Genomic DNA, 22,879 nt, shown 5'->3' on the forward strand with positions numbered 1-22,879 from the left:
CAGGTGCATGTCCTTGGAGGTGGGAGGAAGCCGGAGTACCCGGAGGGAACCCCGTGTTTGCCTAAAAAAAAAACAATTCTATGACAAAAAGGGCATAAAACAAACAAAAAAAAACATAAACAAATAATCGAGGGATTGATCTGTTGATGTAGAGATTTAAGCACTGAAAGTAAAAAAAAGAAAAAAATTATTTATGAAATATTTTTAACACTTTTGGATCACTGAGAATGTTTTAACTGCCATTGCTAAAAAATAATACTTAATACATATCAATGTTATGAATTATTGACCTATTTAAGGCTGAAATTACTTTGCATCAAATATTCCACTTTAAACAACTTTTGGGGGGCAATATTGCATATTTTGTGTTGTTGCCATAAAAACATGGTTTTCTTCAACAAAAAGGGCATAAAACATATTTAAAAAATTATATCGACATAAATCTGAAGTTTATCTAGAGATGTAAGTGTTTCAAAAATGCAATTGATATATGACTTATTTTCAACATCTCGGGACCAAACTTGAGAGGAGCCCTGAAGGTTGAAAAAAAATCTGATGGTCCTCGAAATGAAAACTATCTAAATGGCCTCCATTGCTCTGATTTTTCAGTGAGCGGCCCTCAGTGGAAGAAGTTTGGACACCCCGATCTAGTCAGTAGGGGGCGCCATCAGAGTCAATGCAAAATGTCCCAATTTTTTCAAACATGGGTTCCTGAGACTTCTTTTAGTCATCCTGTCACATTAAGACGTCACCACCAAATTTCATGGCAGTCCGTTAAACTGGGGGCAGGGGCTAAATTCGATGCTTTATCCCACGTGTTATGACAGAAAACGGTGCAGGGCCCCTACCCTCCAATCGCATAATCTAGGTGTTAATCACATTTAAAAAAAAACTAACAATATCAAATTAGGGCATTTACATGTGTTGAAGTATTCTTATTTCAAGCCCGTTTATGCAATATTCTGGTACTCTTTCGTGCACATAAACATACTGATCGAGGGATGCGTACAAATGATGTCAGTGCCTGCTGACTGACCAATCAGGTTGCTTGGTGGGAACTAGCAAACAGAAAAACAAACAGCTGGCTAGCTAAAGAGAACATTTTTAAGGCTCATATTACTTAAATTGTGGACATCAAGCAGCGCTAATGAGCGCTCTCTATCTCTCTGAGATCTTTTTAAAAAAGAAAAAAAAGTGATATTATTCCATTTCCCATCTGCTGCTCGCTCAAAGGCCAGCGAGTGTGTGTTAGTCATGGACACTTATCAATTAGCACCGCTGAAATGGCCACTTGAAAGGAGCGCTTAAGCTTCATCTTTACCTGCCTCCTCCATTAGACTAGCAGTACAGCACACGCTACTAAAAAGAACGACAGCTATGTGGTTTTTGGTCTTAAAAGACAATATGGTCAACATTGGCAACAATTTCATGCATGCAGAAAGTATTCATTCATGCCCACGCTGCCAGAACATGTTGTCACATTTCCTGATTATGTGCATCCTCTTCCTCCACACTGTGAAATGTGCATCACTGTTTTGACTGACATATTTTTTTGATCGTTACATTCCATATTCTGTTTCATATGTCTCCAGCCAAACATGATGTCTATTTTCAGCTAATGATTACATGAAAAGGGAGCTAAAAGCTGTTCGCAATAATTTGGTGACTGCAATAACCACATAGTATTAAAACATAGTATTTTCCTGAATTAAAACCAATGCACTTTTTCACATTCTCCAGTGTTCCCCACAAGACTTTAATGTACTTGTGGTGGTGGTTGCGGAGAGGGGATGGGTACCTTTCACCTTTGAATCGATACGCTACCAATTCCTGGCACCTAGGAATCTTTACTGGTACTCAAGGCTATCAAATTTTGGTACTTTTGTTTGTTTAAGTATACATAAATGTTAATGTAACAGTATAATGGAAAAACAAGTTGACTTTATATGCTTAATTGTGTTTCATTGTATCCATTAAACGATATCCAACAGTCCTCAAAGTATGTGAAAATACTGTATACATGTCACAAAATGGCACAAATTCAGTGGGCCATTTTTAATATTCCGGTCCGGACGTCTTCGGCAATTTTCGTAGATTCGGGGTTGGATGACGTCACTGTGACCATTTCATCAGATCAGTCATACTGGAAACATGCAGAAATTGGAAAGAGATGTGCTGTTTATCATTCACAATCCTTAGGTAAGACAAGAACACATATGCTTAGCTAGTTTTTATGCATTCGAAGATACCGTATTTTCCGCACCATAAGCCGCACCTAAAAACCACAATTTTTCTCAAAAGCTGACAGCGCGGCTAATAACCCGGTGCGCCTTATATATGGATTAATATTAATATTTATTTTCATAAAGTTTAGGTCTCGCAACTACGGTAAACAGCCGCCATCTTTTTTCCCCGTAGAAGAGAAGCGCTTCTTCTTCTACGGTAAGCAACCGCCCCCATAGAAGAGGAAGCGCTTCTTCTTCTACTGTAAGCAACCGCCAAGGTGAGCACCCGCCCCCGTAGAAGAAGAAGCGCGCGGATATTACGTTTCATTTCATTTGTGTGTTTCTGTAAAGACCACAAAATGTCTCCTACTAAGAGACACGCGTACAAGGTTCCACTGACTTTTGATATTCATGTGAACCGCACTGTGGATACAACGGGAACAGGTACGGAAAATACGGTAGCTAACAATTGAGTCAAAAGATCGAGGGTCTTTTGTTGCGCTCATTAAACCCCCCATAAAACATCCAGAAACCGCCAACAATACTCCATTTACATGTCGTGACCTGAAAATTGACCAAATACGAGCAATATTGTTATTATTAATGAGGAAGCCAGTCAAGTGATCCGTGACGTAGCGTTAGGAACCAAAGATCCCTTCCCCATCAACAACAATACTAATCAAGCAGACTTTGTGAGAGCCAACAACGATTACTTTGGGAAACACATGATACAGAACCTTACATTTTTGAGCCCGAACACAAAGAGGATGAGCAATACGTTTTAGAAGCTGAGAGCTAAACGGATGCAGCTTTTTTGAAACACCATAGCATCAGCAGCATAGCTATAGGTGCTAAACATACAAACTAACTATAATGAACTGAAATAATACAAAAACTTACTGTAATATTCCCAATCTCGCTCACATAATTCTGTTTAGATGAAGATTAAATCGCAATCCTCACAAAGGGTTAAAAAAAAGGATTTTACACCATCTCGGGGGATTTCAAATTCGACCAGCCTCTCGGTTCATGGCCACATTTGTATACCACCAGGTGAGAGATGCATGTATCATAATCTAAAATGTACTCTTTGTTTTGAGACGAAGCAGAAGCAGCCGCCGGCATGTGTCAACAATAGCGGCGTAAAATAGCATTAGCTCACTGCTATCAATGCGCTGCTAAAATAGGCCGTCTGCGTTGGCGCTTATAATAACAATACCACTCATATTTGGTTAATTTTCAGGTCAAGACATGTACATGGAGTATTGTTGGCAGTTTCTGGATATTTTTAGAGGGTTTAATGAGCGCAACAGAGGACCCTCATCTGTTGACTCAATTGCTAGCTATTTATTTACGATTTCAAATGCATAAAACAAACTAAGCATGTGTGTTCTTGTCTTACATAAGGATTGTGAATGATAAACAGCACATCTCTTTCCAATTTTTGCATATTTCCAGTATGACTGATCTGATAATATGGTCAGAGTGCAGAAGCGTTACTACAGTGACCAAGAAACTACGGAATTTGCCGAACATATTCGTAGCGTACTATTAAAAAAAATGGCCGACTAAATGTGTGACATTTTGTGATGTTTAGACGTTATTTTCACATACTTTGAGGGTTTAATGGATACTAAGGAACACAATTTAACATAGAAAGTCAACTTATTTTTCCACTGTACTGGTACTTTAAAGGCCTACTGAAAGGATTTTTTTTTATTTAAACCGGGATAGCAGATCCATTCTATGTGTCATACTTAATCATTTTGCGATATTGCCATATTTTTGCTGAAAGGATTTAGTATAGAACAACGACGATAAAGTTCGCAACTTTTGGTCTCTGATAAAAAAAAGCCTTGCCCCTACCGGAAGTAGCGTGACGTTGTCAGTTGTTCACTTCCTCATATTTTCCTATTGTTTTCAACGCAACTAGAGCTATTCGGACCGAGAAAGCGACGATTACCCCATTAATTTGAGCGAGGATGAAGGATTTGTGGATGAGGAACGTTAGAGTGACGGACTAGAATGCTGTGAAAGACATATCTTTTTTTGCTCTGACCGTAACTTAGGTACAAGCTGGCTCATTGGATTCCACACTCTCTCATTTTTCTATTGTGGATCACGGATTTGTATTTTAAACCACCTCGGATACTATATCCTCTTGAAAATGAGAGTCGAGAACGCGAAATGGACATTCACAGTGACTTTTATCTCCACGACAATACATCGACGAAGCTCTTTAGCTACTGAGCTAACGTGATAGCATGGGGCGGCATGGCGTAGTGGGTAGAGCGGCCGTGCCAGAAACCTGAGGGTTGCAGGTTCGCTCCCCGCCTCTTACCATCCAAAATCGCTGCCGTTGTGTCCTTGGGCAGGACACTTCACCCTTGCCCCCGGTGCCGCTCACACCGGAGAATGAATGATGAATGAATGAGTTGTAAAAATGAACGATGGGTTCTCACTTCTCTGTGAAGCGCTTTGAGTGTCTAGAAAAGCGCTATATAAATCTAATCCATTATTATTATTATTAAATGCAGATAGAAACAAAATAAATAAATCCCTGACTGGAAGGATAGACAGAAGATCAACAATACTATTAAACCATGTACATGTAACTACACGGTTAATATTTCTCAGCCTGGCAAAGCTTAACAATGCTGTTGCTAACGACGCTAAGGCTAACTTAGCAACTTAGCAACCGGACTTCACAGAGCTATGATAAAAACATTAGCACTCCACCTACGCCAGCCAGCCCTCATCTGCTCATCAACACCTGTGCTCACCTGCGTTCCAGCGATCGACGGCGCGACGAAGGACTTCACCCCAACACAGATGCGGTTGGCGGCTAGCATCGGCTGGCGCGTCTGCTATCCAAGTAAGTCCTTCTTGTTGTGTTGCTACAGCCAGCCGCTAATACACCGATCCCACCTACAACTTTCTTCTTTGCAATCTCCATTGTTCATTAAACAAATTGCAAAAGATTCACCAACACAGATGTCCAGAATACTGTGGAATTATGAAATGAAAACAGAGCTTTTTGTATTGGCTTCAATGGGCTACCGATACTCCTGTTTCACTGGCTACGTCACGCGCATACGTCATCATCCAAAGGCGTTTTCAACCGGAAGTTTAGCGGGAAATTTAAAATTGCACTTTATAAGTTAACCCGGCCGTATTGGCATGTGTTGCAATGTTAAGATTTCATCATTGATATATAAACTATCAGACTGCGTGGTCGGTAGTAGTGGGTTTCAGTAGGCCTTTAACAGAGCGTCCCGCGAGTGTTTACTGCAACATTCGTCCTAAAATCAGACTAAAGTGCCGTATTTGTTAATCCAAACTTTGAAGGCCAGAGAATCAGGGATAAAAATATATGAATGTGTCATCACAAAGTCTCAATGCAGACGTGAAAAGAACCAGAGAGGCAAACAGAAAGATAACACACACACACACACACACACACACACACACACACACACACACACACACACACACACACATACACACACACACACACACACACACACACACTGAGGCTTAGCAGATGGGCTACAGTCGCTGAGTGGCAGATAAAGAAAAAACAGAGTACAGCTTTGCTATCAGAATCTAACAAGCTAATCAGTTTCAGGCTCACCAAAGCCACTAAGGGGCCGAGATTTAGTGCGGCGACTTTACCGCGCGCGACTTTGTGACTCACTGGTGAGTTTTCACACAGGAAATCATCCGCACGCCGCTGACTCACCCGACGACTACGATGATGAAGTCCAGCAGATTCCAGCCGTTCCTCAGGTAGGCGTTGGGGTGGAAGAGCAGGCCGTACGCTATCACCTTCAGGAACGCCTCCACAGTGAAGATGATGAGGAACAGGTACTCCACGCGCTCCTGCAGGGAAAGAGAAATTAGTAGGTAATTTTTAGTGGTTGCTGTACACTGGCTACTCTAAATTACATTCCTGTCTACAGCATTGTAACTAATTACACATTATCATATTATCATCATCCATGCGTTCCATGTTGTGGTCTTTAGTTTATTTAAACAAAGTGCTTCACTTCCTGTCTTGACTGCGTGTGCATTTTAGACGTTTTACTGGAGAAATGTGTTTTCATAGCCGTGACCCCCAACTGAGAGGGGTTCCTGGGAAATGGCCCCAAACGACCTCAGCGATATTGCATAACGTTATAGAGCACTTTTTTGTGCAGCTCATCATCCGTCATTTCCCAATGGAAATAACATGACAAGACGATGATGTTGCCTTCAGATACTAAACCAAGAAAAAAACACCCACTCTCCCCCTTGGAGGTGGTTTATTAAAAAAAATACCATCCAAATATTTAGTTTCATCCATCAATCTGTCCACACTGCCCGCTTGTGTGGGTGCTGGTGGTTTCCCATGGTCACACTCAGGCTGGGCCAGAAGTTTGAGGTTAGAGGGTCAACCAGATCTCACCAGACCTCTGTGGGAGGAACCAGGAGATAAAATATAAAAACTACCTTGACGTTTGACCCTCAGCTACACAAAAATATTTTTAACCATTGACAGGCCACATTTATAAAAACATTTAATCATACCGATATGAAATAAGACCTCATTTATTGTTGTTACTAGTGATGTCCCGATGCAACACTTCTGATACGATACTGATATTGGAGCCCTAAGTATTGGTAATACCGATATTAATTCAAAATCAGCAGGAATCATACATACTTTTATTATTTTGTATTTTGAAAGTTAGAAAAAGTTTGATCAAGTGAAATTAGTCAAACAGAGAACAATGAAAAACACTAACATATTTATTATTAACTGTCTTTTTAGTGGTCACTATAATTCATGAAGTTAATCACATGGCGCATTAAGTTGAATGATGCAGACACATTTGTTACTGGATACTTTCTCATACACTTCTGCCTTGGAGACTTTGTGTGTATAAGTAATATGCAACTATAATTATTTGATACTTATTTATATTGACTAATGTGCTGTTTTAGACTGCAATGAAGGACACTCATTACGTATGTCTAGCTTGTGCACTATTGTGTGCTTAGCTGTTGCGTAGCTGCTAGCTCCTTGTAGCTTACTGTGTATACCTTTTATAAATGACGACTAAAAAAAAAAGACCAACCTTGTGTGAGTACTGGAGGATATTTACATTTACAGCTTTGCACAAATAAACATGCTGCTGCACTGTTTGTATTGGACATTATATCACACATTTTACATGCAAGCGGATACAACCCAATACTTGTTTATTTGATGACATTGAACTGATATTAATCAGATTGGGACGCCCCTTCTTGTCGTTTTCTGTTTACGGGCTTGACCACGGCAAATTAATTTCTGTAAAGTAGGAACTATCAACTATAAATCAAATATTTTCACAGTTAGGGCATAAAAACCTGTTCCAAATACACATTTTAACATTTTGAGAGCCCTCTAGACATGAAATACCACCCACATAGTCACCTTTAGACTCCTTTAATTCAATATAGTAATGCTGCCTGAGGCTCAGCCAATCAGTGGCCACAACACTGAACCGTGCGCTCTAATTTGTCTGGTCTCATTTATTGGCCATTGCTACTGTAGAATTCATTTAGATATGTTTACTTCATTTAGGCATTTTTATGCTTTACAATGCTGAAATTACACTCAAATTACATGACATATGCTTTAAAATATAGCTAGAGTGAAACCGCAAACTTTGAATTGCGATGTGGCGGGAGACAACTGCATATCATTCAAATGCGGGATTTTTTTACGTCTTTATTAATGGAATAATAGTGCCAAAATACTGACTATAAAATAAATATAACATATATATATCTTTTTTTTAGAATGGGTTTTTCCCATATTGATTGAAATAAATGAAATGTTTCGCACACTCCAACTATTAGGAAGTGTAGAGAAAGGATGTTCAAAGTGTGGCCCGTAGCTCCATTGTTATTGCTTGGCCCCTAAAAAATAAGTAAAAATAAATGTTTTCGAAAACTTGTGTGTGTTTGTGTGTATTTAAGCTCAATGAAAGATCCATGTAAGGTCAATGTAAAAACGATGTAAGATCAATGTAAGATCGATGTAAGATTAATGTAAGATCAATGTAAGATCGATGTAAGATTAATGTAAGATCAATGTAAGATCGATGTAAGATTAATGTAAGATCAATGTAAGATTGATGTAGGATTGATGTACAGACAGGACAGCAGCTGTAATTTTCTTTTTTCTACGTAGCTTCAAATTGTCTCCACTCAAAAACATAGCAGTCGTCAAGTGCCCTTAAGAACAGCAACACACTTTCAGCCTTCACAATAAAAGTGCTCTGCGCAACATCCTGTCTGACTGCTCTAACAACATCAAAGGTTTCAAAAAAGCAGCTTACATCAGTGCTTTATACTAATGCGTTGATGTATTGCACCAAAAAATGTGAGGATTTTTGCATTTAATTAACTGATATTTTCGATTTATTTTAAATAAAGAAAACGTTATGCTGACAAAACTTGTGATTCACTTCATGTTGATTGCATATAATGTGTTATAAACACTGTACATTACACTTCAGTGGTCAGAGCTTTAGGAGCAATTTTAAATTTTATTATTATACTGTATATATATATATATATATATATATATATATATATATATATATATATATATATATATATATATATATATATATATATATATATATATATATATATTTCTGCATGTAACCCTTGGTGGGTAAACTTTGGACATTTCAGGTTTAAAGGTTTAAAGTTCTTAAAGTGATTTAAAGTGTTTTCTTTCCAGGTGAGGCATAAAGATCCATTAAACACCTTTTTAATTATTTCATGTGTCACTTGCAGACTTTCAATAATTCATTGTTTGTGCATTCATCACCCTCCACCGCAGAGCGAGTCGTGTAATTAATTACACACGTGCGAACGCACGCAACCACACGCACACACACACACACACGCACACACACACCTTTGATGAGCATGGCTCTCCATCACTGCCAATCACACACGCACACACATACTCAAAACATGCTGCCAGTGACAGACACTGAAGAAGAGGAGAACATCTGGTAGGAGCAGCTCACACACACACACACACACGCACACACACACACACACACACACAAACACACACACACACACTAAGCACGCAAACACACACTAAGCAACCTCAGAAAGGGCAAAATCCATAATGTAATCTGGTTAGCGATGGGAAAGGAATGAGAGGCTAAAAGATGGAGGAAAGGTGAGCGTGTGGCGGCAGTAATCAGGTTAAACATAAGAGGTCAACTCAACCATCTATCCATCAGCTCGGCCAATCGGATTACAGCATCGACGTCCCAGCGTACCATCCCATTCGCCTTGACCTTCCGCGTTCGTATTAAAGCTACAGATGAATGACAGCCTGGTTTATACTTTTATCTGCTCAAAGACTACAAGATCAACACTTGATTGATGAAGTGATTGTCTCAAAACTTTTGTCCATGTCGTGAATTATGAACATCAACTTTTCTTTCTTCCTGCTTTCACTCCCACTCTCTGCATCCTTCTTCCTAGGTGCCAACCACAAGTTACCATAGAGACCAAGATGGGTTCCCATGTTGCCATGGAAACTGCAGGCTGCAGCACGCACGCACGCATGCGCACACACATACACACACAGTGATCAGCACTGTACCAGGAATACACACATCACATGGTCCTAATTGCTACTTTGCTGTCACACTCCTCTTCCCCTACTTTGTGAGGCTATAATAAGAAGAAATGTAACAGAAAATTCATGAAATAAAATAAAATATTTTTTTTTTTATAAAATAGCATACAATGTAATCAAATAAAATTAGAACAAATAAGATGAAATTAGATAAAACAAAACACGTTTTGATCATATGAAATAAAATTAGATACAATTAAAATAAATTGATACAATAACATTTTATAAAATAGGACAAAATTATACAAAATAGGACAACATTTAATCAAAGAAAATATGATTAGATAAAATAAGATCATTTGTAATACAATTGAACTAAATGTCTTAATATAAAAAATTATACCAAATTTGATAAAATAAAATACAGTTGAAATCCTGCATGAGGTGGCGACTTGTCCAGGGTGTACTCCCGTCTTCCACCCCCGCGACCCCGAGAGGGACAAGCGGTAGAAAATGGATGAATGGATGATATATATAAAACGAATATGTAAATTAAAAATTCACTTAGATATATTTATAAAATAAAATAGAATAAGGTAAAATTTGATCAAATAAATTGAGATCAAGTTAAACATTAAAGGCCTACTGAAACCCACTACTACAGACCACGCAGTCTGATAGTTTATATATCAATGATGAAATCTTAACATTGCAACACATGCCAATACGGCCGGGTTAACTTATAAAGTGCAATTTTAAATTTCCCGGGAAATATCCGGCTGAAAACGTCTCGGTATGATGACGTTTGCGCGTGACGTCACGGAGTGTGCGGAAGTATTGGGACACCATTGTGTCCCAATACAAACAGCTCTGTTCTCATCGCAAAATTCCAACATCTGCCAACATCTGTGTTGGTGAATCTTTTGCAATTTTTTTAATGGACAATGAAGACAGCAAAGAAGAAAGCTGTAGGTGGGATCGTTGTATTAGCGGCTGGCTGCAGCAACACAACCAGGAGGACTTTGAGTTGGATAGCAGACGCACTACCGTGAGTACGAAGCTTTCTTCCAAACATTTGATCGCTTGCCCGTACGTGCGTGCCGCTATGTGCATGTCACGTACGTAACTTTGGGGAAATATATGTGCTGTATGAACTTTGCGGAAGTGAACGGTACTTTGGGCTGTGGGATTGAGTGTGTTGTGCGGGTGTTTGAGTTGTATTGGCGGGTTATATGGACGGGAGGGGGGAGGTGTTTGTTATGCGGATTAATTTGTGGCATATTAAATATAAGCCTGGTTGTGTTGTGGCTAATAGAGTATATATATGTCTTGTGTTTATTTACTGTTTTAGTCATTCCCAGCTGAATATCAGGTCCCACCCGCCTCTCACAGCATCTTCCCTATCTGAATCGCTTCCACTGCCCTCTAATCCTTCACTTTTACTTTCCTCATCCACAAATCTTTCATCCTCGCTCAAATTAATGGGGTAATCGTCGCTTTTTTGGTCTGAATCGCTCACGCTGCTGGCGTCCATGATTGAAAACAATGTGCAGATGTGAGGAGGTCTTCAACCTGTGACGTCACGCTACTTCCGGTACAGGCAAGGCTTTTTTTTATCAGCGACCAAAAGTTGCAAACTTTATCGTCGATGTTCTCTACTAAATCCTTTCAGCAAAAATATGGCAATATCGCGAAATGATCAAGTATGACACATAGAATGGATCTGCTATCCCCGTTTAAATAAGAAAATCTCATTTCAGTAGGCCTTTAAAACTCCTCGTTGCTTCAACACCATGTTGCTTTCTATGAACATGCCACCACCATTTTCAATTAACAGACCTAAGCCCAGCACAAGGATTACGTTGGTCAAGATTACACTTGCGTAATTGTCACCAGTGACCCTTGACCTTTTACAGATCGCACATGCACCACTAATAAAAAGGCTAGTGTGTCTTTATGTGGTCAACAGAGCTATAGCTTCAGGTCGGAATCTCATTTTAAAAAAGCTTGTTTTTATACGTCTATATTTTTCTCTTTATTAGAATGGAGCTGCACGATAGCTGCTGGCACTGATGCGCTACGGCGCTACCGTTCATTGATGGGAAATATAATTTCAGCATGTACTTTGACAGTGTGAAGCAGAAGCTGGAGCACAGGGCGGCAATACTACAGAAATTAATCCACTTTAGAGTAGTCAGTGTACAGCTTACTGCAGTATATACCTACTATGCTCGGGAAAATAAGTCAACACACACCCATTACCGTCGAAATATCTGGCAACACAAGTTAACCAAACACAAGTTAACAAAAAGGTAAACATGGTAGGCTACCGGCTACAAATATTTCGATTTTATTGAATCAAAAATATTGCAATTCCACGATATAGTGAATTTGCAAACAGCCAAAATTATGCACAAAACAAACGGCAACCTACTACCCAAGAACATACAACAATTCTTCTCAACAAAGAGGAGAAAAATAACCTTATAGAAAAATGTAATGTAAAACATTTGTATGCACGCACAACACTTAAAACCTTTAGTATATCAGTATGTGGAGTTAATTTATGGAATGGATTAGGTAAAGAAATCAAACAGTGTACTAATATGATTCAATTTAAGAAACTGTTCACACTCAAAGTGTTTACTAAGTACAAAGAAGAAGAACCATGATAAACATTCTGAATTTATTGATAATCGTATTTATCTCGCCATATGTAATACAACTTACTTCACTAATTATCTATTTATTTTTAAATTGTATTATTTATGGAGTATATTGTGAATAAACTGAGAACAGGAAGGGAAAAGTGTTAACAATTGCTATGTAATGGAAAAGGGGTATGATTAAATACTGTAAGTTCTGTTTCTTCCTACCCCTTTTCGAACATGTTGAAAAGAGAAACTTGAAATTGTGATGTATCATGTTGTAATTGTGTGCTTGTTAGAAATAAACTAAAACTATGTAAATATATGTCTTTTATTGAACAATATTGCAATCTACGTAAAACACCGCATTTGTCAATATAACAAGTATCAAATAATTATAGTTGCATATTACTTACACATACAAACTCTCCAAGGCAGAAGCGCATTAGAAAGTATCCAGTAACAAACGTGTACGCATCATTCAACTTACTGCGTCATGAGCTTAACGTCGTGAGTTATTGTAGCCACTATGGTTCACCAAAAAACAATTACCACTTCACTTCAACTTAAAGACAGCATAAGTTAATTCCACATGGTTAATAATAAATATTTTAGTGTTTTTCATGCCATTGTTCTCTGTTTGACTAATTTCACTTGATCAAACATTTTCCAACATTCTATATAAAAAAAATAATAGAAGCATGTATAATCTGCCAAAACTCAAGGTTCCAATGTTTGTATCAGAAATAAAAAACATGTAAATGGTTACCCCTTATTTGGAATAATTGTGAGACGCCAAAACTTGTGTATTGTGTCACTCGCACATTAGCAGACAAGCGCGCGACGTGTGCAAACAGACAGTAAATGCATTAGCATTAAGCTTTCATTGTTGTTGAATTAATTATTCATTGATTCATCGTCTTCATGCGCTGGTCTGTGAGAGGGTGCCTGGAGCGGCGACTCAACAAAAGAAGATAATACAGCGACAAGTGACGTTTATTCAACCTGACCTGCTTGCTTTTAGCGGCGGCGAGACAGAAAAAGGTAAAATAAACATTAGGGGAGATCTGTAAATACACACAAAAGTGGCAAAAAAGGAGAGTAGAGTAGAACGAGAAAGGGAGTAATTGGTCTAAAAATAAAATAACACAGAAGCATAAATCATCTCCTATAGACAGATTGTGTGTGTGTGTGTGTCTGTGTGTGTGTGTGTTCTTGTATTCCTACCCTTTTTGAGACATCAACAAGGAAAAGTACATTCCATATGAGGACCGGTATACAAATTAGGACCGAAATCATGGTCCCAATAAGGAAAACCATTGCATCTAATAGAGAATGTCTCATTTGCACCCCTGGTGGTGAAATCTATCAAAATTAGGGTGGTCCCAAAAAGAAGGGATTTTTTCAAATTGGCTGTGTGTCGGTTATAAAAGTGCTTCCCCCTCTGGTCAAGACATGAAATAACAAGTGTGTGTAAAAAATTTAAATGCACCAAAATTAATTTTTAAAATAAATAAATTTATATATAGATACATACTATAATAACTTGAAGTAAATAATGAAGATTAAAAAACTATTACCAACAAAAAATTCAATACATTTTTTTAAAACTAAAAGCAGTCTTTTTTTCACAATGTGTCGACTTTTTTCTTATAAAATTGGGAACAATTTCTGATATTCTTTCTGTTTCTGTAATATTGCAATGGTTTCTCATAAAATTATTACTTTTTTATGTAAAATTAGTACTTTATAATGTAAAATTATTACTTTTTAATGTAAAATAATTACTTTTTAATGTAAAATTATTACTTTTTAATGCAAAATGGTGACATGTGTCATATAAAATTCAGACTTTTATCATAATATTGCCAATGTTTTTGTTGTTCTTATAATAAAATACTGAAATTTTTGCCAAGTAAAATTCCGTTTATTATTATAATATTGCCAACATTTTAAACTTTTCTTATAAAATTGTGACATTTGTAGAGTAAAATTATGACTTTTTTCATAAAATTGCCAAAATGTTCAGCTTTTCTTGTACAATTGCGACTGTTATTGAGTAAAATTAAAACTTTTATCATAATATTGCACAAATGTTCAGTTTTTCTTGTAAAATTTGGACTTGCTGTAACTAAAAATATGACTTTTATTATAATACTGCCAAAATTCTATATTTTTCTTGTAAAATTGTGACCTTTTTTCACAACAAGCTTTTTTTATATTTGCATAGTATGTACGTATATATTATTAATATTGTAAATACAAATCTTTATATATCTAGAAAGGGTGGTCCTAAAGAGGTAGGCATTCTTCGGAGGTCTCGAGAAGGTAACAGATACAAGAATGTGTGTGTGTGTGTGTGTGTATCCTTGAGAAAAGAGATGAAGGCAGTAAAATAAAGCATATACGTTTGTAGAAGATAATGAAACACTGAAGGTGAATGTGTGGTTTTAGTGCTGTTCAACACAATGTTGTGTATTTTTTATTTTCCACATGAAAACACAAATGAAGACAAAGTGAAGACGATGTACTGCATGAGGATGCTGTCAGCCTAAGACAGACGACTAAATGACAGTTTCTGCATGTGTGACCATATCTGCTGCACAAAGCTGGAAGGCGGGTTTCACCCTGGACAAGTCACCACCTCATCACAGGGCCAACACAGACAACATTCACACTCACATTCACACACTAGGGACCATTTAGTGTTGCCAATCAACCTATCCCCAGGTGCATGTCTTTGGAGGTGGGAGTTAGTCGGAGTACCCGGAGGGAACGCACTCAGTCACTGGAAGAATATGCATCTGTTAAAACCAGCCTCAGAAACCTTGGGATTGTTTTTGATCAGTCAATGTCTTTGGAGGGTCACCGCTGTCAACTGACCAAACTGTTTTTATCACCTGAGAAAAATCTCTAAATTGAGAAATTTGTTGTCAAAATTGGATCTCAAAATGATCATTCACGTGTTCATCCGTTTTCACTTCTTTGAACAAGTCAACTCCAAGAGACTTCAGACTGAACAGAATGCGGCTGCCGACTTTTGACCGGTGCACCCAAAACAGCCCGCATTACCCCCATTCTATCAAGTCTTCTTTGGCTTCCAGTCAAATTTTGCATAAAAGTTAAGATTTTAGTCCTGACTTTCTGTGCGTTCCATGGTGGGGCCCCTTAGTATATCGCTGATTTTTTGTGCCCCTACACTTCAGGGCGCAGCCTTTGGTCTTCAGGCCAGGGTCTCCTAAAGATCCCAAAACGTAATTTTAAAACATGCCACAGGGGCCTAGCATTCTAGGCTGTAGCCCCCAGACTCTGGAATGACCTGCACCAGTCCCTCCATGAGCTTGACTGTGTTGTCTCTTTTCAAAAACTTTTGAAGTCATCGCTTTTTAGAAAAGTTTGTAGTTAATGGAGTTATTAACTGTTTAAAAAAAATAATTTTTATGTTGCCCCTGTTGTTTTAATGTATTTGTTGTGTTAATTCACCTATGTTTTGTACAGCACTTTGTGATTTTTATCTGTGTGAAAAGCGCTTTATAAATAAAATGCACTTATATTTATTTATCATTTATCACTTACCTACTTACTCATGTATCCAAACAACAGACAAATAAGTGTTTATTACTTTTTAACAGAAGTGTAGATGTTACCATGTAACAACAGGAACTAATCAGATATTAACAGCAAATTATCAACTAGATTAACTATAGTTTTGAGAAAATAATACAACTGGAAATTAAGCAATATGTTACTGCATACTTCAGCAACTAAATTATGAGCCTTTGTAACCTGTTTTGAAATGGCCCTATCTTCATTTATTTGCCAAATAATATATGGTGATACATATACTGGTATCGCAGGACACTGCAATATATATCGCAATATAGATTTCAGGCCGTATCACCCATAAGCAAGTGTTCAAAGTCAAAAGAAATCCTCTGTTTCTCTCAGGACACAGTAAATGTTATGTCGCTATCACAACCAAACATACCCTCTCTATCTCCTACGGGAGAAAGTGTGTATGTGTGTGTGCGTGTGTGTGTGTGTGTGTGTGTGTGTGTGTGTGTGTGTGTGTGTGTGTGTGTGTGTGTGTGTGTGTGTGTGTGTGTGTGTGTGCATGTGTGTGAAGAATGACTCCATCATTCCTTCCTGGTTGATACCCAGTGGAGCGAAACCAAAACCCAACAGAGTGAAAATGTACGGACAGAAAGTGACACAGTGTGTATGTCTGCGAATGTGTGTGTTTGTGTGTATGTGTGCGTGTGCGAATGTGTGTGTAATGCTGTGAATCCATAGCATGCAGAGAAATGTTACTGATGTAATCATTGGCTGCAGCGTCAAAGAGAATCTAATGCAACTGTTTTATTTCTTTTCAAGATTGAGGAGCGTCTCTCCTTGCGGTGGCACCGTGACACCCAAACGGGATTAGCTGCAAACACCCACTCCCCCGCGGTTGCCATAGTAGCGCCGTTGAAACCCACGCATTATAAAAACAACTACGTACTAACTTACACAAAGACACAAGTTTATCCAAATCACAGCTGGTGCTTTCACGTCTGTAAAAGTGTACACAGAGACCAGAAAATGTCACAAAATGTGTTGCTGCTAAAAAGACATTGTCTACTGATCCCTCCTACTGCGTCTTCTTATTATTCTCTGTGTGTTAAGAAGCAAAATTAGGATGCCATCTACTTTACCAAGTTATAACGACAAACTATATTCAAAGACAATCCCGTTATAATCTGTTTATTAGAAAGCATCGCTCCCCATTGGTTGTGCACATGCATTCCTACGGAGAATGTCAATGTTAAAATGTACAATTTCAATGAATGAATGAATGACAGTGCGCTTCATCAGGGTTTCTAAAGGTTTCAGCACATCTAATAAAAAAATAAAAAAATCAATGCCCACATGTATGTATGCATATATACTTTATAAATACAGTCATGGTCAAACGTTTACATACACTTGTAAAGAACATAATGTCATGGCTGTCTTGACTTTCCAATAATTTCTACAACTCTTATTTTTTTGTGATAGAGTGATTGGAGCATATACTTGTTGGTCACAAAAAACATTCATGAAGTTTAGTTCTTTTATGAATCTATTATGGGTCTACTGAAAATGTGACCAAATCTGCTGGGTCAAAAGTATACATACAGCAATGCTAATATTTGCTTACATGTCCCTTGGCAAGTTTCACTGCAATAAGGCGCTTTTGGTAGCCATCCACAAGCTTCTGACAAGCTTCTGGTTTAATTTTTGACCACTCCTCTTGACAAAATTGGTGCAGTTCAGCTAAATATGTTGGTTTTCTGACATGGACTTGTTTCTTCAGCATTGTCCACACGTTTAAGTCAGGACTTTGGGAAGGAAAACCTTAATTCTAGCCTGATTTAGCCATTCCTTTACCACTTTTGACGTGTGTTTGGGGTCATTGCCCTGTTGGAACACCCAACTGTGCCCAAGACCCAACCTCCGGGCTGATGATTTTAGGTTGTCCTGAAGAATTTAGAAGTAATTCTCCTTTTTCATTGTCCCATGATTTACTCTCTGTAAAGCACCAGTTCCATTGGCAGAAAAACAGGCCCAGAGCATAAAACTACCACCACCATGCTTGACGGTAAGCATGGTGTTCCTGGGATTAAAGGCCTCACCTTTTCTCCTCCAAACATGTTGCTGGGTATTGTGGCCAAACAGCTCAATTTGTGTTTCATCTAACCACAGAACTTTCCTCCAGAAGGTCTTATCTTTGTCCATGTGATGTCAGATGAAACAAAAATTGAGCTGTTTGGCCACAATACAGAGGCACACACAAAGTGCATACAAGCAATAACATATTGGAGAGGAGTAATGGCAAAAAATTATAATTCTACTGGTTAATAAAGAGGGTGCGTGAAGCGCAATATGGAGGTATTTGGGCTTCAAAACTAACAGTAAAGGTAACGCTTTAAACAAGGAGACGCCGCGCTGCAAGTGAAAGTGTAAAGCACTTTATCTATGAGCTCTAGTGCAATGCACACTGGCACTTTATCTTTATCTCCATACTGTAGATTTTATGCCTGCATCAAAGTGCCATCTATGTCTATCAAGCTCCATGTTCTGATGTTTAAATGTTAGTTGTCTGGTTGTAGTTGTGTCTGCGCTTGTGTTTTTGTTCTGTTGTTTTTGTGTATGTTAAGAAAGCAATGATGCACTGTGCCCAAGACAAATTTCCCCGCGGGGACAATAAAGTTGAACATTGAACCTTGAACCTTGATGTCTTGCCAAATGTGGTAATTAGTATTACAACCTTTACTTCACACTTATAAATGATAAATGATAAATGGGTTGTACTTGTATAGCGCTTTTCTACCTTCAAGGTACTCAAAGCGCTTTGACAGTATTTCCACATTTACCCATTCACACACACATTCACACACTGATGGCGGGAGCTGCCATGCAAGGCGCTAACCAGCAGCCATCAGAGGCAAAGGGTGAAGTGTCTTGCCCAAGGACACAACGGACGTGACTAGGAAGGTAGAAGGTGGGAATTGAACCCCAGTAACCAGCAACACTCCGATTGCTGGCACAGCCACTCTACCAACTTCGCCACGCCGTCCCACTTACTTAGGTAAACACTTAAATAACAATCATTCAGATCTGCCCAAGGAGTTATAAAGAGTGACCAGTAATAAAGTAGTTGTTACACATGTCTGTTCGGTCCCCATGCAGACCGTAGTCAGGGTCGATGTTTTCGTCGGGGGTAACACTTTACCACTTTATATACTGTATATCCATCCAAGGATATATATATATACTATAGACACTGTATATGTGTGTATATATATATATATATATTGTATATATACTGTATCTATGTATATATCGATCGATCCATCCATCCATTTTCTACCGCTTGTCCCTCTCGGGGTCGCGGGGGGTGCTGGAGCCTCTCTCAGCTGCATTCGAGCAGAAGGTGGGGTACACCCTGGACAAGTCGCCACCTCAGAAAATGTAACATATAATTAAGTTTAACCTATCCAATTTTAAACACATCAGACCTTCTCTCACTACAGAATCGGCAAAGGTACATATGCATTCCATTATATTCAGCCACATAAACTACTGCTACAGAATATCATGAAGCCACTAAAGTCTTTCTTCAAGAGAACACTAAAAATTCTAGACAAAAAGCCTCTAAAGTATCATTATTGTAACATTTTAAGTAAGTATAATATTTAGGATTTAGATAATTATCAGATATTCATGGATGTTTGCCTCATCTTTACAGTTCTAAATAAACTTGCTCCCCCTTCCTTGATAGATGTTATTAATAAAAAAATAGCAGTCAAGTAAACACCAGAGCAGTGACCAGAGGGGACTGCAACGTACAAAGGCGCAGGACTAAATTTGGCCAAATGGTGGGGTCTATCAGAGGCATACAGTCATGGAATAGGCTGCCAGCCCATGTCAGAAACTGTGACACCTATTTAACATTTAAAACTGCACTGAAACAGTGGTTGAGAACTAATCAGACATGCAAGCACAATTAGATTATTCACATGTTTTTTTTTTGTTTGTTGTTTGTTTTATTTTTTTGTCCATGGTCTGTGCTTATGGTATGTTTGTAATGTGTAATGTCTTGTGATTTATGTATTTTTTTGTATCATGCTCTGTTGAATGTTTACTGTATTAAACTGCCTTAGGACAACGGATGAAAATTAGCTAGTGTGCTAACTCCGGCATATTTACATTGTTGCTCTATGTTGATGAATATGCATTGTCCTATTTCAAATAAATAAATAACTAAATAATCACAGGGTCAACACAGATAGAGAGACAACATTCACACTCACAATCACACACTAGGGCCATATATATGTCTATATATGGGGCTTAGCGCTGTAAACAGAAACAGGAAGTAGGTCTGAGTTACGCTGTAGGACGACAAATGCATCGTTCGATCAATAAAGAGTTGATATATTGTTACATGTTGTTGTTCATGCTACGTCTACACAAGAGACAAACATATGTTTTGATTAAACAGTTCACGAAGGCGTCTGAGCACTCTTCACAGACAAATTTGATTGACCAAACTGTGCGGGGAAGTTGCGGGCATTGGACAAATTTGCGAGGCCGTGCATAATTTGCAAGGAGTGATTGGATTTGTGTGAATTGGTGCAACTGTGACTTCTTAGAGGGACTGAATATTAGCATATTTATCGCCTGGGAGCTCGTGAAAGTTAATTCTAGACTATAAATCATGTCTCTCACCTGGATATTAAAATGATGGAGACATAAACTGAGAAGTTGGTCAACTTTGAGAACCAACTTAGTCCTATAAATGGCCCAAAAAGACCCAAAAAGACGCTTTGTTCCAAAACCCTTTTTTCTTCGCAAGTACTATGAGTCATTTTTCATCTAAACGGGAACATGTCAACATCCTAACAGTTAGCATCCCAGTGAGAGCAGACATTGTACAAGTAAGTGATGTTTTATTATGTTTATTGGCTCGCATGAAGTCTGCAGTGAGTAGTAATCAGTGATATTGGGGAAATGAATGTGCCGCCGTATGCTTAAAATGAGCAAAATACGTAAATATTACATGTCATTATGAATTTGCCTGTCAGTACATTACATACTGTATATACTTACAGCATTTATTTGAAACCTTGATGGAGGTGTTTGGATGTTTTTAGAGCGCTTTATAGACAGAATAGAGTGACTTCCAATGGCTCCCTTGTAAGCGGACTTTTGCTTGCATTTATTTACTAGTTTGAGTTTGAGTTTGAGTTTATTTCGAACATGCAAGCATACAACATAATACATCACAATTTCCAGTTTCTCTTTTCAACATGTTCGAAAAGGAGTAGGAAGAAGCAGAGCTTATTTAATCTTATCCCTTTTATTTTACATAACAGTTGCTAAAACTTTTGTTCACTTCCTGTTCTCAATTTATTCACAATATACTCCATAAGTAATCACAATTTTAAAAAAAAATTAAAAAAAAATAATTGGTGAAGTAAGTTACATTTCATATGATGAGATAAGTAAGATTATTTTGAGAGTGAAAGAATGGATGAATTAAGTAAATTCAGTATTCTTCTTAATTCTTTGTACTTTGTAAACACTTTAAGTTTGAAGAGTTTCTTGAAGTAGATCATATTAGTACATTGTTTGATTGCTTTGCTTAATCCATTCCATAATTTAATTCCACATACTGATATACTGAAGGTCTTAAGTGTTGTACGTGCATATGGTTCTTCATCACGTACACAGCTACTCCTCCTCCATTTTTGTTGTTTCTGTTGATGTAGTTTAGTTCATATCCTTCCAGATCAAAATCTATTCCTTTTTTATCATCAATCCATGTTTCTGTGACAGCAATCACTTTGAAGGGTTCGTTGATGTGTTCCAAAAAGTTATTAATGTTGTTGCAGTTTGCATACAAGCTTCTGCTATTAAAATGAATAATTGACAATTTGTTATCACATTTAATGTTGCTATTATATTGATCATCTGTATAATAAAAACAATTATTACTGATGTGGGAGAAAAAAATTGTATCTGTATCTATATCATTTTCCAAATCCTGGTTTTTGTGATCTTTGTTGCAGAAATTTTTTAGTTCCATATTTTCTTGTTCAACAATCTTTGATGTTGTTTCAATAATCTCTATAAGTGTAGGTGGATGCAATACAATACATACAAAAATAAAAACTAAATTTTTTTTGTTTTACACAAGGATTATGAATGATAGGCAAAATGTCAATAAAAAGTGCAATTCCCTTTTAAAAAAAAAGACAAAAAAATGAAGTTTACTTGACGATCATCACAGCAAGCAAATGTCACTGATCAGGTGTAATGATCCATATGAACATTTTGGGTCCATCTGCACTTTAAAGTGACCTTTGAGAGGCCAGGACGATAAAGCCAGTAGTCGCTTCTTGACTTTGATTCTTGAAACTATTGAGCGTTATGATTGATTAAACATTAACATGAGCATGTACTGCAAGGCTATTCAACCACATCATGAAGAGAGCTGCAGTTTCAGGAGCCCAAGGTCTCCGGGGCCGCACATCAAAATGTGGATGTTTCTTTAGAAAGTGCCTCCGCAGGTTATATTCCTTTGAGACTGTGTTTACTTATTTACACAGTAAGCACATCAGCTTTCACACTGCACTGTCAATAAATTCAGAATTCTGCCCTCACTACTCGTTTTAAGCGTGTGCAGCTAGATAGACAGATTTTCCTTCTTTTGAATTACTGTTCTTCCTCAATTTTATTTCTTTATACGTCTTCCTTTATTTGGATTTTTAATAGTGAAAATATAAACATTAGAAAAGTAGAACATACATTGTGTATTTTACATAATTTCCATT

At 37.7% G+C, this 22,879-nt stretch overlaps 1 protein-coding gene across 2 annotated transcripts in view; it reads right to left on the reverse strand.

Moving 5' to 3' along the window:
* Nucleotides 1–22,879, reverse strand: part of cacna1c (calcium channel, voltage-dependent, L type, alpha 1C subunit) — a 280,549-nt gene that overhangs the window by 105,559 nt on the left and 152,111 nt on the right. For both annotated transcript variants that reach the window (XM_062064918.1, XM_062064917.1), the window contains exon 4: nt 5,968–6,107. In XM_062064918.1, the coding sequence (XP_061920902.1) occupies nt 5,968–6,107 (140 nt within the window). The remainder of the gene's footprint in view (nt 1–5,967; nt 6,108–22,879) is intronic.

Source organism: Entelurus aequoreus, linkage group LG12 (assembly GCF_033978785.1).
Source record: "Entelurus aequoreus isolate RoL-2023_Sb linkage group LG12, RoL_Eaeq_v1.1, whole genome shotgun sequence".
Taxonomy (NCBI): domain Eukaryota; kingdom Metazoa; phylum Chordata; class Actinopteri; order Syngnathiformes; family Syngnathidae; genus Entelurus; species Entelurus aequoreus.